This window comes from Nyctereutes procyonoides, unplaced genomic scaffold (genome assembly GCF_905146905.1).
Source record: "Nyctereutes procyonoides isolate TBG_1078 unplaced genomic scaffold, NYPRO_anot_genome, whole genome shotgun sequence".
NCBI classification, from domain to species: domain Eukaryota; kingdom Metazoa; phylum Chordata; class Mammalia; order Carnivora; family Canidae; genus Nyctereutes; species Nyctereutes procyonoides.
Genome location: NW_026575037.1, coordinates 26,722,355 through 26,739,011, shown reverse-complemented (window position 1 = coordinate 26,739,011; position 16,657 = coordinate 26,722,355). Strand labels below are relative to the sequence as shown.

Here is a 16,657-nt window from a genome sequence, read left to right as displayed (position 1 = left end):
ACCCCGGCCGTCCCCCCGGGCTGCTCCGCCCCAGCCTCGCCCCAAGGGCACGGGGCGCCGCAAAGGCCGGCGCGGGGCGGCGGGGCGGCGGGGGCGGCGGCAGCTCTGCCAGCGGGGGCGGCCTCGCGGGGCGCGCGAGACGGACCCTCCCCGACTGGGGCGCGCGGGGCATCGTCGCCCACCGGGGCGGCCGCTCACCTGCCTGCAGTCCCGGAGGCCGGCGGCGCAGCCCGGAGCGGGAGGAGCCGCCCCCGGCCCGCCGAGCCGCCGCGTCCCGGAGCGAGGAGCCGAGCCGGCGCCGAGGCAGCTGCAGCTCCGCCGGCGCCGAGGCCCCACCCCCGGGCGGAGCCTCGCGATCCCCGAGGCCCCGCCCCCAGGGCCTGGCCCCACCCCCTCGAGGGCGGAGCCTACGCGCTCCCGCGGCCCCGCCCCCAGGGCATGGCCCCACCCCAGGGGGCGGAGCCTGCGCGCTCCCCGAGGCCCCGCCACGCCCCCAGGGCCTGGCCCCACCCCAGGGGGCGGAGCCTGCGCGCTCCCCGAGGCCCCGCCACGCCCCCAGGGCCTGGCCCCACCCCGGGGGGCGGAGCCTGCGCGCTCCCCGAGGCCCCGCGGCGCCCGCGCCATCTTGGCCGCGCCTGCGGAGTCGCCCCGCCCGCCCCGCCCGCGCCGCGTCGCCGCAGCTGCTCCTTGCGGCGTGGACACCCGCCCTGCGCCCTCGGGGCCCTGGCACCCGGCGGCACCCGGCGGCACCCGGCGGCACCCGGCGGCAGCCGCGGACCCGCGCTCCTGGAACACGCGCCCCCCGTGGCCGCAGGTCGCCCCGCGTCGCGCCGTCCGCGGCCGGAACGCGGCGTCCCCTCAGGCCGCCTCAGGCCGCGACGAGCCGGGGGCGTCCCCCGCGGCCTCTCCCTGCTTCCCCCGCGCGGCCAGCACCCGGCGAGTCTCGGGAGAAGGCGGGGCGGTCCGAGAAGTCGTGATTTAGGAGGAGGTGAGAAATGAGGCTAAATTCGTGTCGTTTGGTCCGTCCGACCCCGAGAGCGAAATCGAGAGGCGTATTTTTAAAGCGAAAATCACAAAGCAGCTTTTACAAAAGTAGCCCAGGAAGTCCCAGCCGTTCTCCAGGAGACCCTGGGACCCGGGGGCCCCGCCCCGCCCCCCGCCCCCCGCCCCCACACCAGCCCTCCGGGAAGGCCGCGGAGCCGTCGCGCCACCAGGGGTCACCGCTGAGGAGACGCCTGACACTATCCATAATCCTCATAAAGTTTAAAAACTTGGAGGTGGGGTCGGAGCACAATCGTTAAGCCAGATTCGTTTCACTCCCCTTTAAAGGCCCCTCCGAAGTCGGGGGACACCACGACGACGACGACGACGACGGTGACGACACACGCTCCACCAGGGTTCCCTTCTGGTTCCCTTCTGCTTCGTGGCACCTGTGGTCCGGGGAGCCAGAACTCCGTCCTCTGCCTCAAAGAAGCAACTTGTGATTGAGGCAGGTGCTTCTTTAGGGCGCTCACTGTCCTTGGGTCCGTTTTCTCATTCACGCGCCCAAACTCTGATTTTCACCGACCCAGGCCTTCCGGGAGAAGAGCTTTCAGTACCGCCCCCCCCCCCCCTCGGGATAAGGTGACCTTTTTCACTGTTAGCAGCCGTATTAAGCAGATGCTTCCTAACAATATTCTTTAAATAGCAGAGGCTAGGGACGACGGTTTAGGAAAGAACCACAATAATCTAACAGTTTGGTTTGTGATCACAACTGCCCCCGCAAGATTTTCGTGGTTTAAGAATATTTCCGTCATGCCCATCTCATGGCGCCATCCAGCTAATTTCCAGCTCACTGGCTAATGCGGAGGGCTGAGAAGGGAGGACAAGTAGCAAGGTTATCTTGTTAACAAAAACAGAATCAAACCAAAATCCCACCCCTGATCCTCTTCTCAGAGTACACCAGCGACAGAAAGTCCTCTGACGAATAGGACATTAGCGTTTCTGCAGGGATGAGAGGCCAGGCTTCTGGAGGCACAGAGGATGATGGGCAGGGCAGAGGAAGGTCACTAAATGTTTATAGTTCAGGAGGCTGGTTTCAACACTGGATGCATTTTTCTTAAACGACCTTCAGCATAATAAATGCCTTTCTAACAACTCAATGAAAATACCATTATCCTTCTTATCCTTCCTGCTATTCTTGGTTAGTTTTACGATTTACTTAGAAACACGTATTTCAAAGACTCTTTGATCAATCTCCTATACCTTTCAGGCTGATCAGGGACAAGATACAGACCACAAATTTTTACTCTGTCTATGTACACTCTGCCTTCCCTTTTTGCCACCGTCTACCACAAGGAATGAACCTGAACTTTTTAACTCTGGTACAGCAAGAAGACCTGGCTGCATAGCCTTGGGTAAATCACTCATGCAGTTCTCTCAACCACAGAATGGGAATACTGTCACCTACCTTGAAGGATCATGAGAATTAAAGATACTATGTAAAGTTGCTAGTAAAGTACCAAAGGCACAAAGCCATCAATCACCACCATCAAGCCTCATGCAAAAACTACCTAAAATCAAAACTCGGCAGAAAAATATTTATGCAATAAGCATCCAAAAAATATGTTTAAAGAAAGATACACAAGTCAATCTTATAAGATTCTGAAAACCCTGTCACCTGCTTTATTTCTGGAGAAAGGTAAAGGGAGAAGAGAAAATATTCACTTGAATTTGAGGGGCAGCTTAATGGGAAGTAACAATAGCAACAATTTTAGGCCTTGAAGCCTCCTCTCTGATCACAAGGGAAGGCTGAAACTTCCTGTTTGGAGATTGAAGGGTTTAATTTTTCCCTAGAGCAAGATCATCCATTTTTGCTGGGATAAAAGAATAAAGAACAACAAACTCAATAGCACCAAATGGGGTTTTAACACAGAAAATAGGGCCAGGTTTTTCCTTTCAAATGCAAATTTTTACATTAAAATATGTTTATAAATCATAGTTGTTTTTCCTCTTGATTCAATCCTTCTCCTTCCCCTAACAGGAGCCCCAGGAACCAGAGGAGCATGTGCATTACTAACCAGATAAACAATCCAGACACCCCTTCCAAACTGGCATCTGATTACTAATGGACTGGCCTAGCTCAGGGCTGCCCTCAGGGACAGGAAGCAGTAACTATGCTCTCAGGGAGAATGGATACTGAGGATGCCACCAGTCAAAGAGCCGAACGCTGTGCACTGGGTCCAGGATGACTTGCACACCCTGTTCACTGCGCAGTTTCCGACCACCATGGACAGGAGAGTCTTGGAACACCAGTCTCACACGATGATGCCGCATGTCCGTGCTCACATTGATAGTAAACTAGGAGGGAAGAGCAAATTCAGCACCCAAATTAAACAACCCTGTTTTCCCATGGTTCATTCTGAAATAAAGACAGTCTAGACAAAATTTACCCTAGCTAGGCCACAAAATGAAATTCTTCATATCTAAACTATGGTAAAGAAAGCCTCTCAGATGACTGAATAAATTAGGATACATGCACTTAGACTAGCACTGAAACCAGTTTTTAAAAACTGGGTTAGAGCTATACGAACTGACTTGAAGAGGTTCTGATGAGATATTGTTGAGCAAGTCAAAAAAGATGCAGGACACATACATCTGATCACATTTTTGGTAAAATAAACCACAAGATCTCTAAATCTGTTTATATACACACTAGTTTGAACAGGACGGTATGAGTATCAAGTACACAGAAAATGAATATATAACTGGGTCATTAATGTGACTTAATCTAGAGGGAGGGGACAGGTGCCTCACAACCAATACAGCATATGTGATATAATCTCAATTATATAAATTTATTTAAGAGATTAGGTGTATACAAATACATAACAGATACGTTAAAAAAAAAAAAAAAAGTTCCCAAAAGGTTAGTAGTTACAAGAGAGTAAACGTCTACCTTTACTTTCTAATGTATTATTTACATTCTTCACATGAAGTATTATTTATTTTACCATTAAAAAAAAGAATAAAGCTATTTTCAGTATAGAAGAAGGAACTCCATGTATCTCTGAACATAAGGCTAAAGGACGGAGAAGATAAATTGCATGAACTCTCAAGTTCTCAATTCAGTTGAGAATTTTAAAAACTTGGAAAATGTGCCAGAGACATATTTGTTATTTACTACTCTAATTCTTAGCTAAAGCTTGAATAGTCACCATCACATAAGGGACAGAGCTGGTGACCCTATATTTCAGTATTCCATTTATGACACTGCAAGCGTGCCTCAATGTCCCGACATACAGTGCTCATTTATAAGCCTCATTGTCATCTCTGAAAGGATAGTGTTTCTCAAATATTAGTGATCATGACACAGAAGACATAAAAAACATTCCTTTTACTATAAGAAAAAAACAAATATTCTCAGATATAATTAACTTCTCCATAAATCTGTTCCTAATACACAAGTCTGCTTTCAGACTCTTAAAAAAATTATTCCTCAAGATCTCTTCCTCTATGGTTAAATTACAAATTTCTTTAAAAACGTAGGTATAGGGGAATCCCTGGGTGGCTCAGCGGTTTGGCGCCTGCCTTCGCCCCAGAGCATGATCCTGGAGTCCTGGATCGAGTCCCGCATCAGGCTCCCTGCATGGAGCCTGCTTCTCCCTCTGCCTGTGTCTCTGCCTCTCTCTGTGTCTCTCATGAATAAATAAATAAAAACTTTAAAGAAAATAAAAATAAAAACCTAGGTATAGTGAGAGTCTATGAGAGAGAGAAGGATGACATTCCGTCTCCACTTACCAGGGTAAATATCATTCCCATGACAATTGGAATAAAGATGAAGTTGAGGGTGGTGACCTGCAAGAGGCAGCAGTCCTGGTCTGGGTTGGTATGAACATCTTCATACTGAATGGGAGGCTGCAAGCCTCCCATACATTTGCTCTTTAATCTAGGGGACTGAAGCAAACAGAGAATTACTCTAATGGCTTAGAGGAAATGCTGATGACTCTGGGACTTCAGCGAAGATCCTATGGCTCTCTTTACATACATATTGCATACTGGTTTCTACAGAGATCAAGGAAAACCTGCCCTTTGAAAGAAGAAGAGACACATTTGGATGAGCAACATGGCAGTGGGTATACGCTTCACTTAGACGGTATTTCCTGCCACCTGGCAAGAAATGGAAACTTAAGAGTTCTGTCAGAGGCTCGCCAATGTTTCAAAGATTGCATATTCCTCATGACTCGTCAGACTCCAAAGAACATCTGCTGCACAAAAGGGATAGAAGCAGACGTGGCCATCTAATTCTAGGCACCATAAATAAAGGAACCACAAGTCTCAAACCTAAAAGGAAAGCTGAGCATTCACCTTCCTACAGTTAATTCTGGTCTCAGTTTGGACACCGCTGAGACCGCTCTGCAGCCCCTTCCCAGAAAGGTCCTATGGTGGACTTTCCATCAACATCTAATGGGTATCACAGTTTGAACACATCTTATTAATATCAAATGACTGGAAGCCAAAATTCTTCCCTAAAACCATGTTTATGAAAAACCAATGGAAAAATATGATTTACTTTCATTATAAACTTATCTGTAACTCACCAGCCATCAAGTGAGGGATAACTGATCATATTTGTAATGTGTCTCCTCAGTGAGATACTAAGAAGGGGAGACAGAAGAAGACATGAGGCTGCTGGGGAGAAGTAAAGGCAAAGCAAAGTAGATCCTCACGCTGGCCAAGATCTCGGGTACAGTCCAAGCAAGAAGCAGAAAGAGATTACTATCTATTCTTCTTATAAATAGCCTCTTGCAGTTAGTGCCTTTCCTCATGACTTCCCCAAACGGCCTGAAGTGTAAAGCCACATAAATTATTGCTGTTTACAAATACATGTGCTTTGAAAAACAAAAAATTACAGGCAAATAACCTCAGTACATGGTTATAACACGTTTTTCCCTTTTTCCCACCTTTAGGTAATCAACTACACAGAAGGTTACTACAATAATGCAATAAACTCCCATATGCCCTCTACCATTAGGTATTTCACCATATTTGCTTCCTCTCCTCCCACCTCTCATGTTATGTATAAAACGGTGGAGGAGGGCAGCCCGGGTGGCTCAGCGGTTTAGCGCCTGCCTTCATCCCAGGGCGTGACCCTGGAGACCCCGGATCGAGTCCCACGTCGGGCTCCCTGCATGGAGCCTCCTTCTCCCTCTGCCTGGCCTCCGCCTCTCTGTCTCCTCTCTGTGTATTCTCATGAATAAATAATAAAATCTTTAAAAAATAAAATAAAATAATAAAATAAAACGGTGGAGGGGACAAAGCCATCTGAAAGTAGCACTCATGCAGGACCCTTACTCGGCATGAATAGACACTTATACAGAACCAGAGTATCAAAAAAAAAAAAAAAAAAAAGAACCAGAGTATCATCATCACATCTGAGAAATTAACGATAATTTCACATCATCTAACATTTATAGCTTACTCAAATCTCTCCAATTGTCCCAAGTGTCTATTAGAGCTGTTTGCTCCCTGATTCAGTACCCACTCGAGGTTTACTCTCTACATTCAGCTATTATACTGCCATGACTTTTTCATTACTTTTTTTTAATATTTTATTTACTTTTTTATTTACTTATTAGAGAGAGAGGGAAAGAGCTCAAGCAGGGGGCAGGAGGAGCAGCAAAGGGAAAGGAAAAAGTAGACTCCCCGCGGAGCAGGGAGCCCGATGTGGGGCTCCATCCCAGGACCCTAGGATCATGACCTGAGCTGATGGCAGACACTCAACCACTGAGCCACCCAGGTGCCCCTGCCATGTCTCTTTCACGTAGAATAATAGTTCTTCTTCCTTTTCTTTTCACGACATTATTGTAAATTTTGATGGGTACTATTTGATTTTAATAAGGCAATTTTATACCTAGTGAAATTTATTAGAACATACCACCTAAAAAACAAAGAGAAGATACAACTACATACCTGTTTTTTGAACTTAAAGTTGAATTCCCACATTGGTTCCTGTCTGTTCCCAACAATCTTTCTGCACCAGAAAAGTAAGCACTGTAAGAAAATAAAAATAAATAATAAAAGATAGAAAAGGAAAAAATCCAAATAAAGTATCAAAAAATAATCAGCAAAAACCTGTCTGACAGCTCCAAAGCCAGCCAGTCCCAATGCTGAGATTTTACTTTGGCACAGAGAACCTCCCGCCCCCCAGATTGACACTGGTGCAACATGAAAAGAGCCAGTCCCAAGGCCACTCAGTAAAGAGAAGAGGGACCAATATAAGTCAACCTCAGATGCTGTAAAGGGCAACCCCCACTGTTCTCATCTTTAAAGACAGAAACATGGTCTCCAGAGACTGGGACATTCTCTGATTCAGCAAGCTACTCCTCTATATAAAAATGTAAGGGCAGCCATTAGCCACCAGGCAAGATGATAACAAAGCCGTAAGGCAGGCAGAGATGGCCGGCCCCGAACAGGAGCAAGCCACTCAGGACCTTCTGGGAGCAGAGAGCCGGTGTGAAAACGACAGAGCTGGGCTGAATCCAGTCTAGAGTAAGCCCCTCCAGGAAAGTCAGGCTACAGCTAGGGTTAACACAAGAAGTTAAGTACCTCCCAGGGGACAAGGGGTGGGTCGTCCGCCGTGCCAGCTGTCCTGCCCTTCAGACATGCCCTGTACGTCCTGCTGTTCCATCAAAAATAATGGGCTTGGCTTTAAGGGGCAAACACTTCTGCTGCCATCACAGCGGCTCCAGTGTCCCATACAAGCTATGCTACTGAAAAGAGAGAGAGGGAGAATCAAATACGAAAAGCTGGAGTCCAGGAACGTGGGACAACTTCCTTTAGGCGTGCTGCCAACTCCCTGAATGCCATGCTATTATGGTTATACACGTGGCAAGGCCATGCATGGGATACCTGTCACTGCAGGTCCCAATCTTCTTCAGAGATCTCTAACAACAAGGCACAAAAGCAGCAGCCAGGTGGCCCAGGCTTACTGTTTGGATTAACATCTCATTTATCACCACCTTGGCTTTTTATAATCTTCTTTCAAAAAATTAATATACAGTGGTAAGAATATTAGACACAGGTATTTTCGATTTAGGCAGTAGCACTTGCATTGCGCACTGGAGCCGCTAGGATGTGTCAAGCATGAGGAGTTTGTCCAACGCTGCTCTACGCCCAGCAACTGATTCACACCTGGCATGGTTAGCTTTGGGATGATCTCCACCTCGTCACAGTTGGTCTGATACTATCAAATGTTTCTGGGGGAGGGAAACTGCAAGTGCGAGACGATACACCGTCCACTCGTGTTACTAGAAGCAGCAGCTGCTGGGTGAAATTCTACTCGCCCCGCATTCTCCTCCACCCTAAAGCCACCAGCTAGTGTGATATTAAATTGAGCTCAGCCTAGGGCCCTGACCATCTCAGTCTGCAACTCTCAAAGGAACCCCGATAATCTTGAAACCAAGAGTACCCTTTCGATCGATATGTGCCAGGTGGAATATTATCACAGTGGAGCTAAACTAGGGGAGAAGCTTCATTACGGAACACACAAAAACAAAACAGGAGAGAATAGAAAGTGCTACAGAACACCAGATTTGGGGTAGGAACAGAGTAATAAAAATTACCCACCAACTTGAAAGATACAAAATTCAGACACTGGTATTAGTTGAAGGAGAAATAGGCTGAGACATCAACTTGCCTAAGTCATCCTATCTGTTGTACTGGTGTAGCTTGGCAAAGGTGGGTTCCCTGTATGTTTCATTATGGAGAAAAAGGGAGAAAGGGCCAAAGGCTAACAGATCTGTTTACAAATGAAAAGAATGCCGAACACCTGAATACAGCGTATGAATATAAACTACTAGGGCCACCCCAAGATATAAGAAATAGCCTAGGACACAGGAAGAATTTTAGAGCTAAAGTCTATGGGTAGCAATACCTTACAGTCTCTGAAATGACCTAGCCGAGAGCTTGACAATAGTGGGCACCTAGCGTATGTTAAAAGTCCACACAAAAATCTTTTAAGGAGGTCAACAAGAAGAAAGAGTCCCAGATATCAAGGTCACATTAGGAAAAGAAAATACTAAGGTGTTCATGCTATATCTTTGCATCATGATTTACAGCATCTTGTAAGAATTATGGTTTACATCTACCATTCGAGTTGTGCTCTTCCTAACACAAACCATCAAAATCATCTAAAATGGTCCAATGTACAATGCATGAGAACATATTAAAGAGAATAAAGAATATGCTAAAAGCACAAGAAAGCTATAAAGTAAAGATAAGAGGAGCCAGCCCAGCAGAGCAGGAATGTCTTAGAGAAGTGAAACCTTTGAGTCCTGAAAGTTTTATTAGACCTCTAACAGCCTGGGACCTATAGCCCTAGCCCTCCCCATCAAGGAAGCTGGAGACAAGCCATATTAACAGGCCCACCATAAGAGTCCCCTAGTTAGCCCCCAACAATAATCCTCACTTACTTTGGAATTCTTTAATGTGCTGGGAGTGCTTTCTGGAATGGCTGGATTCTTGGAGATTCGAGCAGCAAAGGGCTCATACATATGGTATAGAGATCGGATCACACACGCCCGGAGACAGCGCAGCTTCTCCATTGATTCTGGTCGCAGGCGCAAAGGCAGAGAGGCATCCAGCGTGTAGTGCCTGAAACATGACACATTACTCCTACCAATATGCGACCTGTCTCTCCTGCTCTAGGTCAGTCTCCTAGGACTCTCTGTATGAACTTAATTATATTATTCTGCTGCCCAGTAGTTAGCTTGTCCAGTGTTCCCTCATACACACACGCACGCACGCAAGCACACATCACTACCTTCATTTCTTGGCTATTTTTGCTTCTTTGCTATGCAAAACCCAATTCACATATACCTTATAAGCCTCCACTCCATCCATATTAAAATTCTAAATCCTATTTTACTCTAAAAAATGACACCAGTACAATATACTTCAGTTGTTCAAAAGGAATGTATACTGAAGAGCCACCAGGTTGTCCCATCATAGGTCTCAGCAAATTCTGTACACCCTTCTACCCCAACATCCCTTCCCACAACACCCTTACTGACAGTTTATAATCTTCATTACACTTCCACACCCGGTATCAAAAGCCAGTTGTCTTACTAATCCTGTCATTTACTCACTACTACAACTATGCATAGGGAAGCATGAGTGCAAAAACTATGGTACTTCCAGATAACCACCCAACTAAGAAACAGCTAATCCAGTTAGAAAGGAAAAAAGATAGGCATCTGCAGCTTTTGAAAATTCCAGCTAAGATAAACTTCTGAAGACAAGTCAAACAATTCTTTTTAAGACTTGATGTAAGACTTTTTGCTGAAAGTGGACACTGAATGAGGGGAGGGGGCAACCAAAGGAAAGACAATTATCTGGAGAAATTAATAATACCAATTTTAAATTAGAGAGGGGCTCAAGGAATCCAAAGCCAGGCTCATGCCCAGGCATGGAGGAGAGAAAATGAAAAGAGGTCACTGTCCAGGGAGTAGCTCCAAATCACAAATAGCAATGAAATCAGCTACACAGATAACAGAGTAAGTTTCTGTGGTCGCACCTTCGGTACAACCTGGTCCAAAAGGCAGCAGTGCAAGTGACAGTCCAGGCATTCTTACAAATCAGGGAAAAATTCACAATGTCTTCAGGACGGATATAGGAGGCCAGTAATAGCCAAATATCCATAGGATACTCTTCTCCTCCAGCTCCGTCCAGGTCTTCTGAAACAGAAAAAAAAGAACTATGACCTCTGACCTTCGATTATGCACATATCTAAAGATCCCCAATCATTTCAATTCTCCCAGGGCTTGCAGAGTTTAAAATAGGTCCAACGGAGCCTCTCAGACTAATCATTTCCTGCTTATTCTAGCTGCTGGAAATGTTTGCTTCCTGTTGCCCAAGTGACTGGGTCTCATTCTTAAGCCCTTTCTTTAACAACTATTCACATACTTTGTATTTGCTATTTGAAGTTTTCAAAGTTTTTCAAAGTTTTACACATTATATCATTCTACTCTAATAATTCTTCAACAGATACAAGGAAAATATTACTGAGCCCATTTTACTAGTCAGAAGACATAATCTTACCACTGGTTACAGTAAACAGACCCAGGTTTCTATTCCAAATTCTAGCTTTGCACTATAAACTCTGCCCCTGATTTCCCTCGTGGTCCCCTTCCACCAAACATTTTCTTCAGTTCAATCATTTAAAACAACTGATTTTAAAATGATATGAGGAAACATATTTTCATTACTCAATAAATGCCAGTAGACATGTTCCTCTCCTTCTAGTTCCTCATTTCATTGCCAGCCACGGTGTTCACTACTCAAAGATGCTCTGTGACAATGCATCCCCACCTCATTCTCCTTCACACTTCGTTAAGTACATGTAGGTGTCTCAGGTCCAAGTAAAGACTCACATTCCATAAGGACACTTGCATTCGGGCAAACCTTACCCCTAACCTGTAATTCAGACCTAGTCACAGAACTATCCAAAAGCCAGCTTTCTTCTTTCTGTTTCTTTCCAAAAAGACCCTACACTACCTCCCCAAAGCTGCCTCTACCTTTTGAGCTAACTGCTTCCTGCGGCAGTATGACTCAATCGCATTACTGCAGTGGATTCTTCATACCAGAGACCAGTACCTCTAAAACATCCTCTTTTCTGGTTCCTAATCTTTCCTGTAGATTCCAGTGATCACTGAAGGCTCAGTCCTACCATGTTTAGGCCCCATCTTCTCCCACATTAACTCTCTCTCTATCACAATTTCTGAGACCCATCAGGATGTTTACTGCTATTTAAAATGCTATTTAAAAATGTTGTCTTTAGGGACAAAGCTCAGTAATTACTGACAAGGAATTATTAGTGTTTTAAACATCATTATTAAGAAACTTCAAAACGTAGGAAATAGAATCAGTAAAGGAAAACTTCACAGAGATAAGCCATGAAAGAAAATAAACTTTGATAGGTACAGGTTAAGAGCAAAAGTATTCCAAGTGAAATAGCTAACAGGAAGCCCAGATACTTAGAAAAACAAAACACATGGATGGCAATAAAGACAAGTCTAACATGATTTTGATGCTATCAAGAAATTATTGTAAACATTTTTAGACATGATTAATTTTCGTTAGAGTATTTGTCTTTTGGAGGGAACTACTAAAACATTTAGAGATGATAACAGAATACCTGGAAATTGTTACAGAATAAAGCACAGTATATGCGTTGGGGTAATAGTAGTTCAAACAAAAATGGACATGAGTTGGTGTTAATGCTGCATAAGAGCTAGATGGGATTCCTTATTATCCTCTCTTCTTCTGTATTTGTTTCATTAAAAAGAAGCTAAAAGAAAGAAGGGGGGGGAGGGGGAGACCAGTCTGACTAGAAGGAACCTAATCAGAGTAAAGCAGAGCAAGCACCTAAAGGATGAATTATAGTTAAAAGTCTGTAAGCCACAAATCATATAGCTGGTAAGTGACTACTATCCTGAATATAAAAAGAATTCTCACAACTCAGTAATAAAAAGACAACCCAACTTAAAAAATGGGCAAAGGATTTGAATAGACATTTCTCTGAAGAAGACATACAAATGGGCAATAAGCACCTACCCATGAAAAGATGGCTCAACATCATTAGCAAAATGCACATGCAAATCAAAACCATGAGATACCACTTGACATCCACTAAGATGGCTGTGATTTAAAAAGTCAGAAAATAAAGTGTTGGTGACAATGTAGAAAAACTGGACCTCTTCCATACATTGCTGGTGGGAATGTAAAATGGAAACCTCAAAAAACACACAGGCGGGGCACCTGGGTTGCTCAGTTAGTTAAACAAGTATGTGCCTTTGGCTCAGGTCATGATCCCAGGGTCCTGGGACTGAGCCTCCTGTTGGAGGCTGAGCAGAGAGTATTTCCCTCTGCCCCTCCCCCTGGCTCATGCTCTCTCACACATGCTCTAATAAATAAATAAAACATTTTTTTGAAAAAAACCACACTGGCAATTATTCAAAAAGTTAGTTATCATGTGATTCAGCAATTTCACTCCTACCCACAGAAATGAAAATGTATGTCCATGCTAAAACTTGTCCAAGAGTGTTCACAGCAGCATTATCAAAATAGCCAACTGAAAAAACTGAAGGACTGATACATCCTACAAAATGGGTGAACCTGAAAACATGCCAAGTGAAAAAAGCTAGACACAAAAGACTGCATGTTATATGAGTCTAATTATATGCAATGTCCAGAACAGGAAAATCCACAGGGACACAATGTGGTGTCTGCAGGGTGGGCTGCAGGGCAGTGGGAGGGTTGGGAGGGAATGGGGAATAATGCTAGTAAGTCTGGGGTGATAAAAATGGTCTAAATTTAGATCACGATGATAGCTGCACAACTATGTAAACCTACTAAAACCACTGAATTGTACACTCTAAAAAAGTGAATTTTGTGTCCATAAACGTGTTTTAGAAATCTATAAGGTGTTCTATGGAGTGTGCCCCAACACAAAATAGAGCACATTGAATCTCTAATAGCATGGTGACGATGAGTAGGGATTTCAAGAAAGAATTTAAGGAACAAAGAAGTGTGAGGAACATCAGTATTAATTTTGGTAATCTGGAAAAGAATGGTATCAATGACAATAATTGGCATAACTGCAAACTGTTAATTGACTCTTAAGTACAGGTAAAAGTTCTGGTAGATCTGAAACCAAAAATATATGTATCATTTATTACTTTAGCATCCCCTAAGTCTAGCTGATCACTGGAACCACTTTAGCTTTAAGAATGGCTATTCTGGGGGCACCTCGTGGCTCATTTGGTTAAGCGTCCACCTTCACCTCAGGTCATGATCCCAGTGTCTTGGGGTCAAGTCCCAGGTCGGGCTCTCTCCTCAGTGGGGGGCCTGCTTCTCCCTCTGTCTACTGCCCCCTCGCTTGTGCTAAGAAAGAAAAGAAAAGAAAAAAAGAAAAGAAAAGAGAAAAAAGAAAAGGAAAGAAAAAAAAAGAGAAAAAGCTTCTGGTTGCAACCCAAAAAAAGTCTGATTCACCAAGTCTAGAGCAAACCACTGCATGAACGTTTGGCACGTTATATACTATCAGCTTATTTTTGTTTCACTGTGTGAGTTTTATTGCCCCTAAAATATAAAATCACATACTTTTCTATTTCCTACAGTAGCTATTAGACATAAAGCAGACGTTAAAAATTGCAGGCCACTTTAAAGCCCATAGTTGATACCTAACTTCAGCTGAAATGCAACCGGTTATATATAATCCACATATCTGAGAAAACATTTTTTGTCCTATCTTTGCGTCCTTACCTGCTCGGAAATCCAGAAATGCAAAGGCTTTTTGTATTCATGTTACCGTAGGAGTCTTACCTAATGATGACATGTTCTTAGGGAATGGCTAATATAGTTGAGTTTACTGCTCCAGAAATCTGATTCTTACCAATCTCTTCTCAAATTTGGACAAACGTAGAAAGCCCTGGTATATTAAATCTGTCCCACTACTAAGATCCAGACCCTGGTTCTCCACCAGTATCACCTCTTGTGCTACTGAGAAAATGAACAGGTATCACCAGGACTAATCCAAGCGAACCCATACCTTTGTGCCTCTTGCTCTTCTTCTTTCTGGAGACGGTTCTCTCATGGATACTCTCTTCCTGGGCATCCATCTCGTCACTGCTGTCAATGACGTCACAGGGCTCACCAACCCCAGAGAGCGCTTCCACTGCAGGAACCTGGGAGGCTTCCAAGCCACAGAGAGATTTTACTAGAAGAAGAAAATAAGGGAAGAATGAAATGGCAGAGTCCCATCCAGAAACACAAATGACTCAGACAGGACATCAACACCCATGAGAATAAGGAAGGGGGGAATAGTGTGAGAGGGTCGGCTGAAGGAAGGTGAGAACCAAAGAGAAATGTTAGCATTTTACCTTTTTTTTTTTTTTTTTAAGATTTTATTTATTTTTTCATGTGAGACACACAGAGAGAGGCAGAGACACAGACAGAGAGAGAAGCAGGCTCCATGCAGGGAGCCCAACGTGGGACTCCATCCCAGGTCTCCAGGGTCACACCCTGGCCCAAAGGTGGCGCTAAACCGCTGGGCCACCTGGTGCCTAAAAACGCATAGCACCTATGTTAGCGTTTTAAATACAGAAAACTGGAAAGCAATGGGCAAATTCCCACATATACAAATATCTGTACAATGTTCGTACAAACACAAAACTGACTCCTAGGGAGGGCGTTATTCTCCGACTACAAACCCTGTAGCATAAGAACAAAAAGTGAATACTACTCTCATTTGCACAAATTCTGAGGAGCAATGTTGGAGAGCAAGGGGATCCAGCTGGACCCTGCTCCCAGGTGGAGACAGTAGGCGCCCTAAAGGTACAAGCCTCGGGGACCTGGCCTGTGAGTAACAGGCTTGAAAGTAAGAGAAGCCGGAGAGGAGAAGCATCCTTCAGGGTCATCACACAGAGAAGCAAACAACAGGGGAATACATGTGAACCACAGGGGGCAAGGTGAATAACCGAGAAGCAAGCAGTGGAAACCACAAAGAAAAAAAAAAAGTATGCAAAGGTTTTTTTTTTTTTTTAAATGCAGAGACAGAAATAAGGTATTTCTGCTACAGAATAAAATGTCCCTGGTCTTGGCGAATCCTCCGTTTCACCCGCTCCGAACACAGCGGGATCGCGGAAGGTGTGCAGGGGCTCTCGCAAGGGAAACACCGAGGCGGAGCCCCACGCCGCCGGGCCTACCTTCCTGCTGCACCGCATTGGCGACGGCCTTCTTGACCCGTCCAGACCTCACGACCGCCGGGTCCGAGTTGGCATAATCCGCCACCGTCACTGAAAGACAGCAGCCACCTCAGGGGCGGCCTGGGCCCGTGCTCCCCGCCGCCCGCAGCAGCCCGAGCTCCCCGCCCCGCCGCCCGCAGCCCGAGCTCCCCGCCCCGCCGCCCGCAGCCCGAGCTCCCGCCCCGCGCCCGAGCCCGCCCGCAGCCCGAGCTCCCCGCCCCGCCGCTCCCGCCCCGCCGCCCCAGCGCCTCCCGTTACGCGCCGCCCGGCGCTCGCCCCGCCCCCGCCCGCTCGCCCACCTCGTCCGGAGCAGGCGTCGTGGGCCCGGAACTTGAGTCGCTTCCCCCTCTTGGGCATGGCGACCGCGTCGGGGCGAGGCCGGCCTAGCGGGCCGGGCCCCCGGGCCATGTCTTGGGCCGGAGAGCCGGCTCCGGGAGCCGCGCGCCAGCTCCGCCCGGCTCAGCGGCCATCCCGCCCCGGAGGCCGCGGCTCTCGCGAGGCTGGGGCCGGGGCTCTGCGTCGCGTGGGCGGCCGACGCCCCAGGCGGGAGCCAATCCGCGCCTGGCTTCGGAGTACGTCATCACCCGGCGCCCGCGGGTCCACGCCTGGCTGCGGAGCACGTCATCACCCGGCGCCTGCGTGCCTCCTCCGCCCGCGGCCTGTGCGGGGCGTCTCCGGTCGGGGACGGGCTCACACCGCGGCCTCCGGGGTCGCCCGGGCGTCCGCACGCCGGGCCCTCGCGCCGGCGGCCCCGCGGGGCTCCGCGAGCATCCCCGTTTCTCCTGCGGAGGCCGCGGCGGCCCGACGCGCCTGCGAGCGAGGTACTGGGAGCCTCGACGGGGAAAGGGGCGGCCTTCCCTTGGCCCGGGGAGCGG

At 46.7% G+C, this 16,657-nt stretch overlaps 2 protein-coding genes and 1 long non-coding RNA gene across 13 annotated transcripts in view; 1 reads left to right on the top strand and 2 right to left on the bottom strand.

Moving 5' to 3' along the window:
- The window catches only part of PPFIA4 (PTPRF interacting protein alpha 4), a 45,400-nt gene extending 45,074 nt beyond the window's left edge, over positions 1 to 326 (bottom strand). For all 10 annotated transcript variants that reach the window (XR_008663609.1, XR_008663610.1, XM_055319140.1 and 7 more), the window contains exon 1: positions 199 to 326. The gene's annotated coding sequence lies outside the window, so the exon portion shown is untranslated. The remainder of the gene's footprint in view (positions 1 to 198) is intronic.
- A 333-nt stretch (positions 327 to 659) lies between these two features.
- On the top strand, positions 660 to 2,136 carry LOC129505857 (uncharacterized). Its single transcript, XR_008663611.1, has 2 exons — positions 660 to 988; positions 1,330 to 2,136. It is a non-coding gene; the product is annotated as an uncharacterized LOC129505857 (long non-coding RNA).
- Positions 2,137 to 2,633: 497 nt separating this feature from the next.
- On the bottom strand, positions 2,634 to 16,286 carry TMEM183A (transmembrane protein 183A). 2 transcript variants are annotated; one of them, XM_055319150.1, is made up of 8 exons: positions 16,082 to 16,286; positions 15,744 to 15,833; positions 14,588 to 14,755; positions 10,556 to 10,715; positions 9,453 to 9,633; positions 6,952 to 7,032; positions 4,780 to 4,935; positions 2,634 to 3,339 (listed from the first exon to the last, which is right to left on the bottom strand). In XM_055319150.1, the coding sequence occupies exons 1-8, from the start codon at positions 16,188 to 16,190 to the stop codon at positions 3,154 to 3,156; spliced, it is 1,131 nt and encodes a 376-aa protein (XP_055175125.1). In that variant the 5' UTR covers positions 16,191 to 16,286; the 3' UTR covers positions 2,634 to 3,153. The 2 variants fall into 2 exon arrangements, with proteins under 2 accessions (XP_055175125.1, XP_055175126.1); XM_055319151.1 differs by having other exon boundaries at positions 10,556 to 10,712.
- Between the last annotated feature and the right edge of the window lie 371 nt (positions 16,287 to 16,657).